This window comes from Myotis nattereri (genome assembly GCF_964212035.1).
Source record: "Myotis nattereri genome assembly, chromosome: 14".
NCBI lineage: Eukaryota > Metazoa > Chordata > Mammalia > Chiroptera > Vespertilionidae > Myotis > Myotis nattereri.
This window is the reverse complement of record NC_138089.1, coordinates 7,469,476-7,485,802: the sequence shown is the minus strand read 5'-3', so window position 1 is coordinate 7,485,802 and position 16,327 is coordinate 7,469,476. Positions and strand designations below refer to the sequence as shown.

General features: G+C 51.6%; 1 protein-coding gene across 2 annotated transcripts in view; it reads right to left on the bottom strand.

Annotated features, from left to right (window-relative positions):
* FRMD4B (FERM domain containing 4B) overlaps positions 1–16,327 on the bottom strand; it is a 199,495-nt gene that overhangs the window by 159,878 nt on the left and 23,290 nt on the right. The window contains exon 1 of one of the 2 annotated variants that reach the window (XM_081106187.1): positions 10,696–10,950. The exons of the other annotated variant lie outside the window; for it this stretch is intronic. Coding sequence (XP_080962313.1) covers positions 10,696–10,857 — 162 coding nt within the window. The 5' untranslated portion in view covers positions 10,858–10,950. Of the gene's footprint in view, positions 1–10,695; positions 10,951–16,327 lie in introns of those variants that run through there. 2 annotated transcript variants of the gene reach the window in all.

Genomic DNA, 16,327 nt, shown 5'->3' with positions numbered 1-16,327 from the left:
CCAGGTTCCAGGCACGAGGACACTGTGGTGACCAAGGAGCAGGCCGGGCTGGCCTTCAGCTAACGTTCTGCCCCGGAGACACCAGCACATAAACAGAGGAGTCCCAACAGAGCAGGAGAAGCAGGGAAGAGAGTGGGGTGGCCTCTGGGGTTGGGAGGCCCTGAAGGAAGCCAGCCTGTGGGAAGTCCGAGGGCACAGGCTCCAGGTGGAATGCCTGGGGCCTGAGGACAGCAGGGAGGCCAGTGCTGCTGGAAGAGTGGGAAGGGGGAGGGAGAAGAGTGCTGGATCCCACAGAGCCCAGCCGGGTGCTTTGAGGGAGTGCTCTGAGGTCGGAGGGGTGAGGCAGCGCTGGTCCCAGGGATTTGTTGGTAGAGTAAGGCTGGCTTTTTCTCGCAGTTGGGAAGTCATTGGAAGGTTTGGAATAAGGGAATGATACCATCGGACTTACTTTTGGCAAAGCCTGGAGGAACTGGGGGTTGGGGGGCGTTACAGGCGAAGGAGCCCCCCCCCCCCCCCCCCCCCCGCAGCCCCGAAGGACTGTGAGGGCAAGTGTAGGAAAGGAAGAGGCTGGTGGATTGCAGACTAAGTCCATTCTGCTCAAGGCTGAGTGAATGGACTCGGATTTAGCCAGATCTTTGCTCTTGGACAAGTTCAGTAATAGCTCTAAACAATGTCCACATGTGCCAAACGGGTTGCATAAAGCCTATTTCATGTCGTTGTTGGGAGAATTACATGAAACAGTGAATATAAAGTGCTCAGCACTACATCTAACACATAGGTATGGTCATTAAGTCGAAGTAACCAGAGCTAACACTTTGTAAATGCCTACCGTGAAACAGACCTTCACTCATGTGACTGCTGTCATCGCCACCTCACACACAAGAAAAGGAGACGCCGATTAAATGTGGGTGTTTGGGCCTGAGCCCTGGACAGCGTTTGCATTCATAACTACTAGCATGGTCACTTTTGGCTTAGGATCAAGTTTGTACAAGGAGACCAAACTTTTGCATTTGAAAAACGACTCCTTCTCAATCAATGCTCTTAAAACCCTTATACCAAACTTCAAATGTACATCTTATTTAATCTTTTGTAGAGGGAAAGAAACAGGCTCAGAGCAATTAAGTAGCTTGGCTCGAGGTCACACAGCTGGTGAACGATGAAGCTTTGGTTTTAAGCCAAGTCCAGCTGATTATTTTATTTCTCTATTTTATCAAGGTTTCTTTCTCTCTTAGGTAATAAGCCTCTAATCACATTTTAAAGAGACAAAAGAATTCCCGTGAAAATATTTGCTGGCTACATTACCCAAGGGTAGAATGATGCCTGTAGTAACTGGGTCTCCTAGCAGTTGCAAATCTAAGGCTCCTATGGGAAGCGAGCTTCCACAGACAAGAAAGCAGCCAGTGGAGCCCCATGGCCTCATGTGTGACTATCTGGGACTCTTAGTTCTACGGAATATGGTTCAGGGGTGAGAGGAAGAAATTTTAATAGTTCTGTTGGAGAGAAAGAATTAAACTAAATAGTTGTAAGCATCTTTGCTTTCAGAAAATAAACCCAAGAAGACAGCAGCATTAACGTGTCAGAGTCTCTCTATGAAAAGCTGAAGCATGAACACATGTGGGCACAGTGTCTCTCTGCAGTGGTCATGGGCCCCTTTCCTGGTTGCTACCCTAGACTATAATTCTTAATCTGGGGTGAGGGAGGAGAAAAGAGGAGTTAAGGATTCTGCAGATTTTAGAAGTTCTAAAGGTCATTCATGTGCATAAGAAATTGACAGCACAGCATATATGAAGATTATTTGCCAGGCATCCACCCATCCAACCATCAATCCAACCAACCGTCCATCCATCCATCCATCCACCCATTCATCCATCTCTTAATCCACAGGTCCATCCATCCACATATACATCTAACATGTTTTTAGTGCTTTTTAATCCATTTAATTTTTATAACAATCCCAGGGGAATAACTCTTTGAGGTTGATACGCTATTAAATAGCATCAAAGTTGAGTTAGGATTTGAACTTAGGCAATCTAACTTGATAGACTTAATTTTTAAGTATGAGGCTATGTTTCCACGCAATGTTTGTTGAGTGAACAAATTAGTGAATAAATAATACAATTCTACCTTTATGTGTTATTTACCTTTTAATAAACAAAGCAGCAAGTCAGTGGCAAGAAGCCAAGCACTTGAATCAGCTAGAAGTCTGTTAAATTCCAGCACCATGACTTACTAGCTGATCTATAATAATAAAAGTGTAATGTGCTGATTAGACCAGATAGTCGAATGATCTTCCAGATGAAGCCGGGGCTGTGAGGGCAAAGCCCCTTGCACAAATTTCATGCATCGGGCCTCTAGTAAGTATATAAGAGCACTGAGGTGGGATTCATGGGATCATCTGGAAGAGTTGCTATATGGCACGACATCTAAGAATGCTGACAATCTAGCCACTGTCCTTGTGAGTGCACACCCCAGAGAAGCGTGTACTCGTGCACAAGGAGACAAACACAAACATTTCCTCTGCACTGTTTTGGCACACTCACTCCATCAAGAAGAGACTTATACACTCATGCAATTGGTCACAGGGGTTAGCATGATTTTAGAGGTGAATTCCAAAAGCTCGCTGAGAGGAAAGTACGGTAGAAGAATGATACATTCATATATAAATTTTACAAACAAAAAATATATATTGTTTATACAAAACAGAAACAGAAGACAGATACAGAACAAGCTGATGGTTGCCAAAGGGGAGGAGGTTGGGGATATATATATATATAATATATTTACACATATATACACACACTAGTATGTATGTATATATGTATATGTATGTACATTTATAGATACAAGCATATGTGGCAAAGTTATAAAAATATGTCTGGGGATGAAAAACAGCAACTTCAGGTAGATTATTTATAGGGAGAGATAGGAAGTACAAAGGTGGTTTCAACTTATTCTATAAAATTTTACTACATTATGAAAAAGTATCTGAAACAAACATAGCACAATACTAAGATGCCTTAAAACTGAGTAGAAGGTGCTTAAGTTTATCTATATTATCTTTTTTATTTTTGCATATTGAAATAATCCCCAAAAGGTGTGTTTTCATTGATTTTTTTTAGAGAGTCAGGTGTGTGTGTGTGTGTGTGTGTGTGTGTGTGAGAGAGAGAGAGAGAGAGAGAGAGAGAGAGAGAGAGAGAGAGAGAAACTTCAATGGTGGGTTGCAAAGTGCCAAGCACAAGGCCTTAATAATTAGTAGCTATTAGTTGAATCAAGACAGTCAAACTATAAAAGCACTGGTTAAGGAGAAAATAATAATAGTTTAATCGACAAGCTTTGCCCAAACGTAACATTTAAATTGGACTGAGGCGGGGCCAGCTGGAAGGAAGGAGAGTGAGGCTGCATTGGCGGGAAGGAAATAGAAGAATCTAGCTTTAAAAGATGGCCTAGCTATCGGGGTGGCCTCCTGACTGGAATTAAAAATGATTAGGCCCTGGCCGGTGGCTGGCTCTCTCTCTCTCTCTCTCTCTCTCTCTCTCTCTCTCTCTCTCTGTCTCTCTCTCTCTCTTCCTTTCTTTCTTTTTTATCCTCACCCAAAAACATATCCTTGGGTGAGGATAAAAAAAAGATTAGGACATTAGAGGAACTGGCACTATTTCACTTGCCGTATTTGCCAGCCTCTTTTATGGCAAAGGTTAATTCCAAGGATGCCAGAGTGTATATGTCCTGTCTGTGTTTGTGCACAGGAATATGATTACACACGGAGGCTGAGTTTTGGCCTCTCTTCCATGCTGTAAGTCACATGGCTTTGTTTGTAAAAGTCAGGCCTACACACCGATTCCCCATTCGAATTACACTTTTTCACAACAACCCAATTGGACATCACACGCAGAATGTTCAGAATAGAGTACACAGGGGACTGCCGCTCCACTGAGGAAGGACAGACTGAGAAACACAGACAGCAATGTGAAAAGCAGAAGCATCTGTTCTTAACTTGACGTTTTTCAAGCTGTGCAACGAAGGCTCAAAAGCGCGTTTCAGCCATCTGGACACTGCTCTTGTTGGTCTTAAAAATGACATCTTAGTTCCCTGACACAAAATTGCAGTCTTTGGTTAAACCCAGAAAAGGTGGAAGATGCTTTTTCTCGTTAGTAAGGGGACTCATATTTCATTTATCAGCCGAGTTTTCTTTCCTTCCTGTAGGTGTAACTACTAGTAGCTGACTCCACGGCTACCCATCCCTTCAACAGAGGGTAGAATCCACAGGAAGGCCGTCCTGCCAGCCAGGCCATCTTTCAAAGCCAGAGCCTTCTACTTCCCTCCTGCCCAGGCACCCCTCTCCTTCCTCTGCCTGGCCCCCGCCAGTCCAGGCTTCCTTCCGTTCCAGCATGTGGGAAGGGCGGTAGAGGGAGGGGGAGGGGGAGAGGGGGGGAGGGGGGCAGGCTCTTCTGGATGGTGCTGTGTCTCAACTCCCTCTGGGAATTGCCCTGCCTGCGAGAGAGCTGCTAGTCCAAGGTCACATGGTCTTCTCAAGGGCAGCCCACCTCCAATGATGGGTTGACTCAGAAGAGGGGAAGGCCCAGCCCTTTTGTCCAACTGGGACAACTCGCAATCTCAGAGCTACCCGTGAGGTCAGCAGAGGCCTTTGCTGAGCTGAGCTGCAGCCCGGCTTCTCCTCTGCTCAGCCCTCCCCGTCCCTGTTCCCTCTACAGGCCTCGATCCTGGGAGTAAACGCCCTCCTGCTAACCTCAGGTCAGCGTCAGCTTCCTGAGGAACCCAAGCTGCATCAGCATTCGTGCAGCTCGCAGGAGTGCTTTTCCTGGCCGCTCTGGGTGAGGGGGCTACACTCTGACCAATGGCTCACGAAAAGTGACATGAGCCACTTAGAGGCTGAGCTCTTAGTAGCCATGGCAAAGACCCAAAGGGCTCTTCACTCTCTTCATGGCAACTGGCAATGTTCAGGAATGTTCTGTGAGCCTGAGCGACAGTGAGCAGCAGAGCTTACACCAGCCTGTGATGGACAGGTAGTATAACCGAAATAACCCTTATTGTTTTAAGCCTCTAGGATCCTGAGGGCTGGTAGTTGCCATAGCAAAGCCTAGCCTATCCCGATGAATAACCTTCCTCACTGCGCAGCCTCCCCGCCCGCCCCTTCCCACCCGCACTGTGCCACCCCCTCCCGAGTCTATCCCTGACACCTTACTGCCGTCAATGCCATTCTCAACCCACCTCCTCTGCCTCCCAAAGTTCTAAAGAAAAACATCAAAATCCTAATCTTAAAATACAGGATCAATCAAGTTCAGATATCATTCACAAACAACATTTCTTAGTCTGCCTGACTGGCTCTCCCCCGCCCACCCCCCCTCCTCCAGCAGCCTTAAAAATCTCTATAATCCCTCAAAGCCCCGTCTCCCCAGGCTGGAACACTTCTGCCTTCCTACATCTGCCCACCCCTCCTGTCCTTTAAACCTCAGCCAGGGTTCCTGCCCGACGTAGACCCCTCCACAGGCACCTGAAGCGTCCTGGGGCCAGCTTTTCCACAGAGCCTGGTCTCCTTACCTGCCCCCCGCCCCCCACTTGGCAATACATTTCTTGAGAAGGGCAAGAGAAATGTCCATTTTAGTACAGTTAGTACGGTGTGCCACGAGGAAATTTCCAGTACACACAAACCGGGCACTCGACATTTGTTTGCTAATTTCCTAGTGACTAAGTTTTTCATGAGAAAAATCCTCCATATTCCTTCACGTTCTGTGTTTCTATGACTGAATTCTGGACTTTTCATCCTCTAGCATTCTCTGACCAACACATTGCTTTTTCCCCCTAGTCCAGGGATTGGCAAGCTCTTTCTGTAAAGGGCCTGATAGTCAATATTTTTGATTTTGTGACCAATACAGTCTTTGCCTCAGCCACTCAGCTCTGTCGCCATAGTGAGGAAGCATCCATAAACAATGTGTAAAGGAATGAGCAGGACTGTGTGCTAATAAAACTTTATTTACCAACACAGAAGGCAGGTCAGTTTTTTCTGGGGGTCATAGTTTGTCGGCCCCCATCTAGTCTATGTAAGTCAGAGGACGCTGGAGAGTGAAGGTTGGGGCAAGCAAAGTGCACATGGTTGGAAATGCACACAGGCCCCTGAGTGCTCCGTGGGAGACTGTCCTTGGGGAACTTGGTCTTTCCCATCCAGTGTGGTGGGATGCAAAGCTCAGGTGTTAGCAGTTTATGAATCATCAGAGTCTTGCACATAAAGAGGGTATCTCGTTACTGTATGCTCTCTGTGGCCTCCTAGGTTTTATGTATGGGCTTAAAGAAAACTGATGAACAAAACAGATCCAGAGACATGGAAGCTTGGGATAGACTGACAAATCTCAGAGGGAAGCAGGGAACAGAGGAGATTCACCAAAGATCTTATATGCTTATATGTATAACCCATGGACACAGACAATAGGCTGGTGAAGACCTGGGGAGGAGCAGGGAAGTGGGGGGAGGGGGTCAATGGGGGGAAAAGGAGGGCATCTGTAATAATTTCAACAATAAAGATACATTAAAAACAGAAAAAGAAAGAAAATGTGGGCCTACTGTGCAGAACACAAGTCCAAATGCCCAAGGCCCGCACTATGTACACTGCTGTGAAATTCCAGTCTCTCTTACTAAACACCATCTCATGCAAAGATGGGAATTCAGTGTCCAGAGAACGACTCTCACTTACGAAAACAGTGGCAACACCCATAGCTGCCCCTTGTCACGTGCCTTCCACGGGTCTGCTGTTAAGTCATTTACGTAACCAAGACCTAACATTTATTGAGCACCTGCTTGTACCAGGCAGGGCGCTTGGTGTTATGTGTTATCTCATGGATTTCCCACCACCCACAGTGCAGGTACTACGGCTCTCCCCGCTAACCCAGGAGAAGTGGGGCGCAGGAAGGGAGAGCAACTTGCTCAAGGCTGAGTCCACAGCCTCTGCCACATTCTGCACCGCACTCTCTGTCAGCGGCCGGCCTCAGGGGAGCTGACCCAGCCTCTTGCTGTCACTTGAATGTCCCGGATTCTGTCCAGGTTGCCTCCTGCGGGAGGCGATGACTCCACTCCGGGTTTGTAGGAAATGCTACCTTTGAGACCTTGGGGAGGAAAAGAAAACTGAATCCCAAGTCACACACTGAGGGCTTTGTTAGAACACGCCACCCTTACACAAAGCAGAGTATGACTATTTTTAAACAATATTCTCCCAACATTTCCCACCTTAATTGCTGGTTAAACCTAACTAACAGCTATAATGCAACCCATCCAGGCAAGATATAAACAGGACAGATATATGGTAGACAAGCCAGCTTTTCAAATTTAGCCCGAAATTGAAGATGACTATCCCATTTCTGCAACTTTAACCTAATTCAAAGCTTCACTCACAAGGTAAGTCTTTGCTTAAGGGAGCTCCGTGCAGCTTCAGCCTGCTTTTCATTTAGTCGCATTCCTACAGGAATGCCTTATAGCTAATATTCTAATTATTCATGGATATTGGCAAATTAAGGCACTTGCTTCTCTAATATCCAGAAAAGGAGGAAGTGTTCAATTCCAAAGAAATCATGCCTTCCTGGGGCAGCCAGCCAGGCAGTGATGTCGCTGCCAAACCCTTATGAATAGGCGAGGGATCTTATTTCACTTATAGTATATGAATAAACAGAACCGCGGGGACGGCAAGTATTTCATGGAATGGATATCTCCCGCCCCACCCCTGTTTCTCTCTAGAGTCACTGAGGTCTGGATTTTCTCACAAACAAAACGATTCAGATGAGAAGCAAGAAAAATGACACCTTTTTATTATCAAGATGATAAAAACCTGGCTCGGTAAAATATGTAACTCGGTGTTTCCCGTTCTGGTTTGTGTTTCCAGTTCATCTGCCAGAAAGTGTGCGGCACAATGGACTCCCTCCCGGACTGAGAATTCATAATGATGGGGCAGCAACACGGGCTTCATAGGAGAGGCTTCTACCTCCTTAACTCAAATGACTTACAGCTGTATTTGTGCATGGATCTTTGTACTATCTTGAAAAATAACTAGTCATTTTATTTAAAGAGCTCTGGATCTGAGAGGCGACGACTGCAGGCGCAGCGACACTGCCGACTGCATCTCAACTAAGCACTGACCCTCCCTCCGTTTGGCAGCTATGTGGTCTGGGGGCCAACCTCACTCCCAGCTGCAAACATGGGGCTGCTCCTCCACCGGCCTAAACCAATCAATATAACTCTGTGTTTCTCAACGTTTTTATTCATTATCATCCTCTTAAGAAGCCTGTTTAAACTTTTTGTTAGCTAGTCCCCTCACTCCATGTTCTAATGCCTCAGATATACTGTACATCTGTGCATGTGTAGCTGTGCTGTTGGTATAAAAAGAGCACTGTTTTTGCTCCCTTCTAGTCTCAAGCAACTATTTTGCCGTTGGGGGCCCGTATCACTCTCATTGAGAATGCATTCATTATAACTCCATTCCCTGTGCCAATCGGTGCATGGCACTGGGGGTGGGCACAGACCCTCAGTTGACTCATCAGAGCACAAAGTGGAAATTTTTGTGTGGTTGGTGAATATGAGGAATTCTCTCTCTCTCTGGGAGGCTTGCTATGTGAAACTGCGGTGGCTCTCCTCTCTGCTGAGGAGAGACATCAGTTGGGGGTGAAGCCAGCACACACACAGGACAGGCTGAAAGAGGCTGGGGGAGCGAGCACGGGGTCCTGGTCAGAGCATGCCTGCCGCTCCTTCCACTGCCAGGCTGTTCAGCTGCGCCCAAAGTCCCGTCTTCTCATCCTGTAGGCTAGTTGCCTTGGGTTTCCTATTGTACTTCGTGAACTCTAACTCACTGAACAGTTCTTGTTGAACGCTCTGAACTCTAGGCACCGTGCTCAATGCCTTCCATATTCTTTCTCGTAATAATGTCTCCATTTTATAAAGATGAACCCCAAGCACAGAGAGGTGAAGTAACTTTCCCACAGTCATGTGGGCAGAGCTAGGGTTACTCCTATACCTGTAATACCTGGAGCTGAAGGTATTAACCACTTTATTTACTTCTTTTCGGTCCCATCCAATTAAAGTCACTACTTTCTTGCTCGGCATTTCAAAGGCATTAGAGAAAATGATATTTTGTTGCTAACAATGAACTTTGTTGTACAATGAAGAAATCTATGCTTCTCCCAACATTTTAAAATATGTAAAAAATCTTATTTCTCCAAAGACAACTTTAAACCTAGGGATCATTTTCTACTGGTGAGTAATATCATGGGCTTCATTAGTTTAGATGGTCTTTCTTGTCATTATGAGAGGGTACTAGCTCAGTCACCATCCATTTTACAGAAGGGAAAATTTACAGTTCAGTAGGTTAGTCCTTCAAGTTGCTGTTCTGTATTGAAGATTATTGATCAGCCTTATAAAGAGCCCTGGGGGCTCAGGTTTCTGGAACCCTCACTTCTGAGTTGGTCACTAATAGTATAAGAGATAACCCATAAGTCCCTGACGCTTGGAGACAGGCATGAGGGCTGTATGCTTGGCGACAAGACTATGTTCTCCTTTTGAAAGTTTATCCAACGTTAAAAAGCAAACCCAAAACTATACTGGGGTGACCTGTCCTATAGACCAAACTGAACCATGATTTCCCCAAAGAGAAAAAGGTGGAGAGGTAGACATACCTCTGGGTCCAGAGCCAGGTGCTGTGAGCCGTGTGGCCAGAGGGACACAGCCACAGCTCCAGGACACTCTCAACCCCACCAGCGGCCCCAGCTCTCAACCTGGCTTCTGGGTTCTTTCCAAATGCAAGGCATTGCCGACATGTTAGCCAAAGCAGGAGTCGTGGAAGCACGAAGGAAAGGCTCCTCACACCTGAGCAAGGACAACACCGATGCCAAGGCCGAGGAGGGGCGCCCACAGTGTGGTTGCCCCCAGTTTAACTGCCGGTGCGAGATGTAGATTATGGCCACCCTGGGCACTGGGGGTTCGGGAACTGCTACAGAGCTATTCCCATCCCGGGAAAGAAAGAGGCGCTCTGTTCCTGGAATAAACACCAGGTAGAGTCTCCTTACATGCAAGGCAGGTTTTTTTAAACCTCAAAGATATTAACAACCAGAGCACAGGACTTTGAAATCCACAAACGGCTGTTTTGAAAAACCCAGGGAAGCTGTGGTCCCACAGAGGATGTGCATCTCCTAGTTGATGAAAGTTGCTGCATTTCTGCCTGCAGGAGGGGGTGGGGGGTGGGGGTGGGGGTGGGGGTGCAGCAGAGAAATACAGTGGCTGTGCTGTGTGCCGGGGAGTAAATCCAAACGGAAGCATTTCCACTGCAGCCCGCCCCCCGCCCCCCAGCCCTCGCCTCCCGCAGAGCCCCAGAGGCTGCAGGCACAGAACCAGCCTTCCCGGCTCTGTGCGGCTGCCCCAGGGAAAACCGAAATGAAAGCGAAGGGAAGATTGCAAGCCCACTAACGCCCCACTAACGCCCCACTAACGCCCCACTAACGCCAACTACACGGCGCGACGGCGCTGCCCCTGAAGCAGAAAGGAGGAACCACCTGCAGGTCCAGGTTCAGACCACAGCGTCTCCCCCGCCAGCCAGCGCCCCCGCGCATCCCCAGGGCCAGGCAGCAGGCACCCGCGAGCCGCAGCCCTGGAGTTGCAGAGTGGGGGGAGAGGGGAACCCACAGGTGCGGCGCCCCGGCGCGGCCTCACCTGGTACACGGCCCGCAGCCCGCACCACGTCCGCAGCGCCTGGTGGCAAGCCCGCAGCCGCTCCGCGTACCATCTCCGCAGCGCGGACACCGTCAGGTTCCACACGAAGCGGCTGCCGCTGAACAGCAGGTCCTCCACGCCGCACGTGAACCCCGTGGCCATGCCCGCCGCCCCCGTCCTGCCGGCTCCGCGGCTGCCGCCCCAGCGCTGGGCTCCGCCGGTGCTGCCGGCAGCGGGTCAGCCCGTCACCAAACTGGCCTCTCCCCGCGCGCGCTGGCCGGGCGCCGGGGGCATGCCCGGGGTGGGGCGCGCCAGGACGGCCGCGGCTGGCACACAGGGCCCAGTGTCCCCCCCACCCCCACCCCCGCCCCCGCGGCTGGCAGCCCGAGCTCGCTCCGCCTGGGCGAGCTCCCGCGCTCCCGGGGGTCGGGCAGCCCAGCCAGCAAGGACTCCCCCTGGCGCTCCCCAGGGCGCTGGGCAGGGGGGAGAGGAGCAACTCTTCGCAGAGGCAGAGAGCTGCATGTCAGAGCCCTGGGCTTGCACGTCCTACACACACACACACACACAGACACACACACACACACAGACACACACACAGGCGCACACACACACACACAGACACACACACAGGCACACACACACAGGCACACACACACAGGCACAACACACCAGCCTGACTCCTACTGGGCTTTGGGGAGCACCTTACTTTTCCCTACAGGGTCTTTGCTTGGCATCAGGTTATGTTCACACTGATATATATCCCTGGGCAACCACAAATGCAGAAGGAGGGGGGGGGGGAGGGAGAGAGAAAGAGAGAGATATCTCCCGCACATCCCTTTGGACCCCACTCCTGGGGGAACAGCCCTGAGCTTTCCTGGGTTAGGCTGAGCGAGATGAAAATTCCTGGCTCCAAGCAGCAGAGTGCCGGCTCCAGAACCTGCCTTTGCTCCTAACTTGAGGGTCTCCCCAAAATCTACTTGCCTGTTGTTGCAGGGGTGGGGGGAGGTGAGGGGATGGGGGCGGGGTCAGGGCCCTGCACCCCAGGCACTGTGCCAATTCAATGCAGCAGTCGGTTATGAGAAAACAAGAGGGTTCTTGGCTTCTGGCAGGTGGCTTCCAGTTACTATTTGCTGGGAAACAGAAGCTCACAAGAGAATCTGTGGCTTGATTCTGGAAAACCCAGCCAGACAGCCCAGCAGCAGCTGCCAGCACAAACCCGCACAGGCAGTTTATTCTGGACTCAAAGCCGGAGGAACTGTTCCACCCCAAGTCACCAGACAGTTAAGTTTGCTTTTAAGAACCCCCAGGATTGATATCGCCGCAGGCTTGTGGAAAGGGGCCGCGAACACCCCCACACCACCAGTCCTATCTTCCCGAGAACCTGTGCGGGTTTCAGTCCCTGGAACGAAACTGCTCTCCTAGCAAAGCCATCGCAGCCCAGGGAGGCCCAGGGGTGCCTGAAGCCGCCTGTAAGACGATGGTCTGTATTTTCCTGGCAGCCCCACTCGTGGCTGTATCGTTGCTGTGAAGTGGCGGGAAGGTAAGGACGGTGCCAAAGCCTTTCTCCTGCACCAGCTCAGAAGCTCCCGACAGGTTATCGACAAGCAAGCGCCTTGATCTCAGGTTTCACATGTGCGGCTGGGATCCTACTTCAGGTGAAACTCAGTCCAAAGAACACACAAACCTGTCCTCAACCTGCATGCTGTTCTCAGAGTGACTACTACCAAGAAACTTTGAAATGAGAGTTCTTCATTCACTACCTTTTTCTTCTTTTTATTGCTAATAAAATCGCCCAGGAGTGTTTGTTGGATTTGTTGATCGGACCCAAGCTCTGCGAATCTCTCTTCAGAGGGGGCCTGCCCTCGGGGCTCTGGGGTTTGCATTCTGAAGGTACCCTCCATCGGCCCGTGCTCCCAGAACCAGAACACACCAGGTCTCACTGCATCGAAGAGAATCAAGTGAGGAGCCTTTGAAAAGAAGGGTCGTAATTGTAATGAGAAGCTACTGAACTTCAGGAGTGGCCTAACTGTCCCAGTGCGTTTCTGCTGTGACGATGCAGTGCGACTGTGTTCTCGGAAGTGCCGAGCGGCCCAGGGGCCCCAGGAGAAGCCTGCAACAGGCGGTGCCCTGTCTCCAGGCCCCGTCCGCTCTCCACCCGCCTCTCCCTCAGGAGGGACGCCCTGGAAACCCGTGGCTGCTACCTGCCATGCCAGGTCTAATGTCAGTGCTCAACTCCAACCTCAGTCATTCCACGCAGGGTTTCCAAAGTCAGTGCTGACTCTCTTTTCTAGAAAACAGGATTGGTAAACTAGGGGTTCTCAAAGTGCAGTCCTGGAGCCAGCAGCATCGGCAACGTCCCCTGGGAACTTGCTTGAGATGCTAGTCCTCAGGCTGCTCCAGAATCAGAAACTAGGCATGCGGTCAGGGCCTGTCTTCTCATGCAGCCTCGGGGGGTTCCTGCTTGTGCGAGAGTTTGAGAACCGCTGTTGTAGGCATGGCATTTAGGAGCTGAGTCTCCTAACAGAGATGCATCTGACGCCACCCGCGCTCTGGAAGCCCTGTGGGCCTTGAGCAAGCTCTTCAACCCACCAGGCCTCCATACCCTCGTCTACAGGTGGGGGTGACATCAGGACTCACTCCACAGGATTGGAAGATGATTAAATAAACGATTCTGAGTAAAATGTTTAGTGTAGTGGAGGCAAAGGGTAAACTGCCACCGCCAACACCATCAGGGACTTTTCATTTCTCGGTGATCAGATACAGCGGTTTAAGTACAATGTGTTTTGTTTTGTTTTTGAATTTCAACTAATTGCCAATATCTGCTTTCCTCCCCCTTTCTGGGTATTGGGTGTTAAAGCTGTTGACTTGTTTGGAGGAGGAGTTCTGCCACGCTTGTTCCAGTTCCCAAAGCCATTTGAAGCTCAATTGTTCCCACCATGCCAACCTCTCCCTGGACTCCCAGCCATGTGCTCAAAGCTGGTGCAAGGCGGAAACACACACCTTGTCCCGCCCCCATCAACACTGACACTGGTCAGCCAAGCAGCTGTCCTCCCTGCAGGAACTGCTGAAGCTCTAGGATGGGGGTGTTAGAGGGATGGGGGTGTTAGAGGCATGGGGGTGTTAGAGGGACAGGGGGTGTTAGAGGGACGGGGGGTGTTAGAGGGATGGGGGGGTGTTAGAGGGACGGGGGGTGTTAGAGGGATGGGGATGTTAGAGGGATGGGGGTGTTAGAGGGATGGGGATGTTAGAGGGATGGGGGTGTTAGAGGGACAGGGGGTGTTAGAGGGACAGGGGGGTGTTAGAGGGATGGGGATGTTAGAGGGACAGGGGGGTGTTAGAGGGATGGGGATGTTAGAGGGACAGGGGGTGTTAGAGGGATGGGGATGTTAGAGGGATGGGGGTGTTAGAGGGATGGGGGTGTTAGAGGGATGGGGATGTTAGAGGGATGGGGGTGTTAGAGGGATGGGGGTGTTAGAGGGACAGGGGGGTGTTAGAGGGATGGGGGTGTTAGAGGGACAGGGGGTGTTAGAGGGACAGGGGGGTGTTAGAGGGACAGGGGGTGTTAGAGGGATGGGGATGTTAGAGGGACAGGGGGTGTTAGAGGGATGGGGGTGTTAGAGGGATGGGGGTGTTAGAGGGACAGGGGGGTGTTAGAGGGATGGGGGTGTTAGAGGGACAGGGGGGTGTTAGAGGGATGCGGTGTTAGAGGGATGGGATGTTAGAGGGACGGGGGATGTTAGAGGGATGCGGTGTTAGAGGGATGGGGGTGTTAGAGGGATGGGGGTGTTAGAGGGACAGGGGGGTGTTAGAGGGACAGGGGGGTGTTAGAGGGACAGGGGGGTGTTAGAGGGATGGGGGTGTTAGAGGGACAGGGGGTGTTAGAAGGATGGGGATGTTAGAGGGGTGGGGAGGGTGTTAGAGGCACTGAGTGCGGGGCGGTGGAACCAGGTGTGTAGTGTGGAGAAAAGGACGACCAATGTGGCATCGTTCCTGAAATGGACTCGCCACGTGGAAATACTGATCCCAGACACACCCTTGACATTGGTCTGGGTCAGTGGCTCTCACCAGGGCCCGGTCTGCATCGCCCCCCACCCCCCTCACTTGCAATGTCCGCAGATATTTTTGGGGGCTTGGAGGGGCTAGTGGCGTCTAGTGAACAGAGGCCTGGGGCGCTGCCTGACACCCTACAACGCCCAGGACAGTCCCCAGGACAGAGCGACAGAGCGACTCTCCCCCAGGAGGCCGTCCGGCCGTCAGCACCGCACTCCGCGCTTCCTCTCCAGCTTCTGTGGGAAACGCGCTTCCCTCTGGCTGCTCCTCCCCAAAGGCAGGCTGTGGCCCAATGCCCTCCCGCTGGCAGAACTGAGACTCCACTTCCTCACCCTCTGGAATATTTACCATAGCAACGAGGACTGTAACTTGCAACAGAAGCTACTCAATAGTTTGTGGCTTCAACTTCCAGATTAATTATTTCTTTTGCATTAGAGGCTCCTGGGTGGGGGTGCAGCTCCCCGTGCCCTGAAAGAAGACCCCGTGGCGGTGCGATGCTGGGCGCCGGGCTGCGGGGAGGCTCTCCTGGCGCCCGCCCGCAGGCCCCGCTCAGCCACTCTCCCCGCTGCCTGCGCGGTGGCGGCCACGGCGGTGCAGGGGGAGCGGATGGCCTCCCTGTGCGCAGGGCCCTCGCCTTGGAAGGTGAGGAGGGGGACCCGCCCACTGCATGCGGCGCTGCCCAGCCACCGTGACAGCAGCAAGGGCTCGGTTCTGAGGGCCCCACGTGTGGCAGCCGCCCCCACGCAGAGGCTGCAGGGAGAGGGAGTGGGTCTTATTCATATTTGTTTCTTCGGTGACTGGCACAGAGCAGGCGATCAATACATGCTTATTGCACTGAACATGAATGACTCCTTGTCTCAAGAGAGAATACAGAAAGAAGCCCCTCCATCCCCAAATACACAGTCCCAGTCCCTGAAAATGGTGGCCGGCGTCCGCCCTCCACCCAGGAGAGCGAGTCTGTGGGATGCGCGTGCGAAACAGCAAGGCGGCTGCCTGCGTGGCGGGTGGGCGGCCTCGGAGCAGGGACCCAAGGAGCCGCCCTGCGCTGGGGCTGTGGCCGGACCCAGGGCCTGGGAGTGAGATGCCTCCCGGGTGACGGGTGACGGGCGCGGAGAGGAGGCTGAGCAGGGGGCTGGCAGTACAGACTGGGCTTCAGGGCAAGGCGGGTGGGATTCCTGACGCTTGAGAGGGAAGCGCAGGAGGGATGTTGGGAGGCACCAGGGCTAGAAGCCCAGCTGGGAGCTCCAGGCCGGAGAAGGGCTTACGGTGGATCATGGAAAAGTCTCCACTACTAAGCTGAAGGGGTCAACATATGTCTGCACCCCTGGCACCATGGGCTGAGAGTTTGGTGGGCAGAGGTGCCCCCTTCATAGCAAGCACCTCTGAGGCCTCTGGTCGAGCTGCCCAGTGGGCAGAGGCGCCTGCATGGCCTGCCCCTTCCACCCCCGGCCCAGGGAGGCAGGAGGGCTTGTGGGGAGACTCCTCCCATTTCAATTCCACTTGACCAGAGGCTGGCTGGTCTGGCTCCTCCCCCGGCACCTGCTCTCTCCCCTCTTTCCCTTTGGCGGCCAGCAAGGTGCAT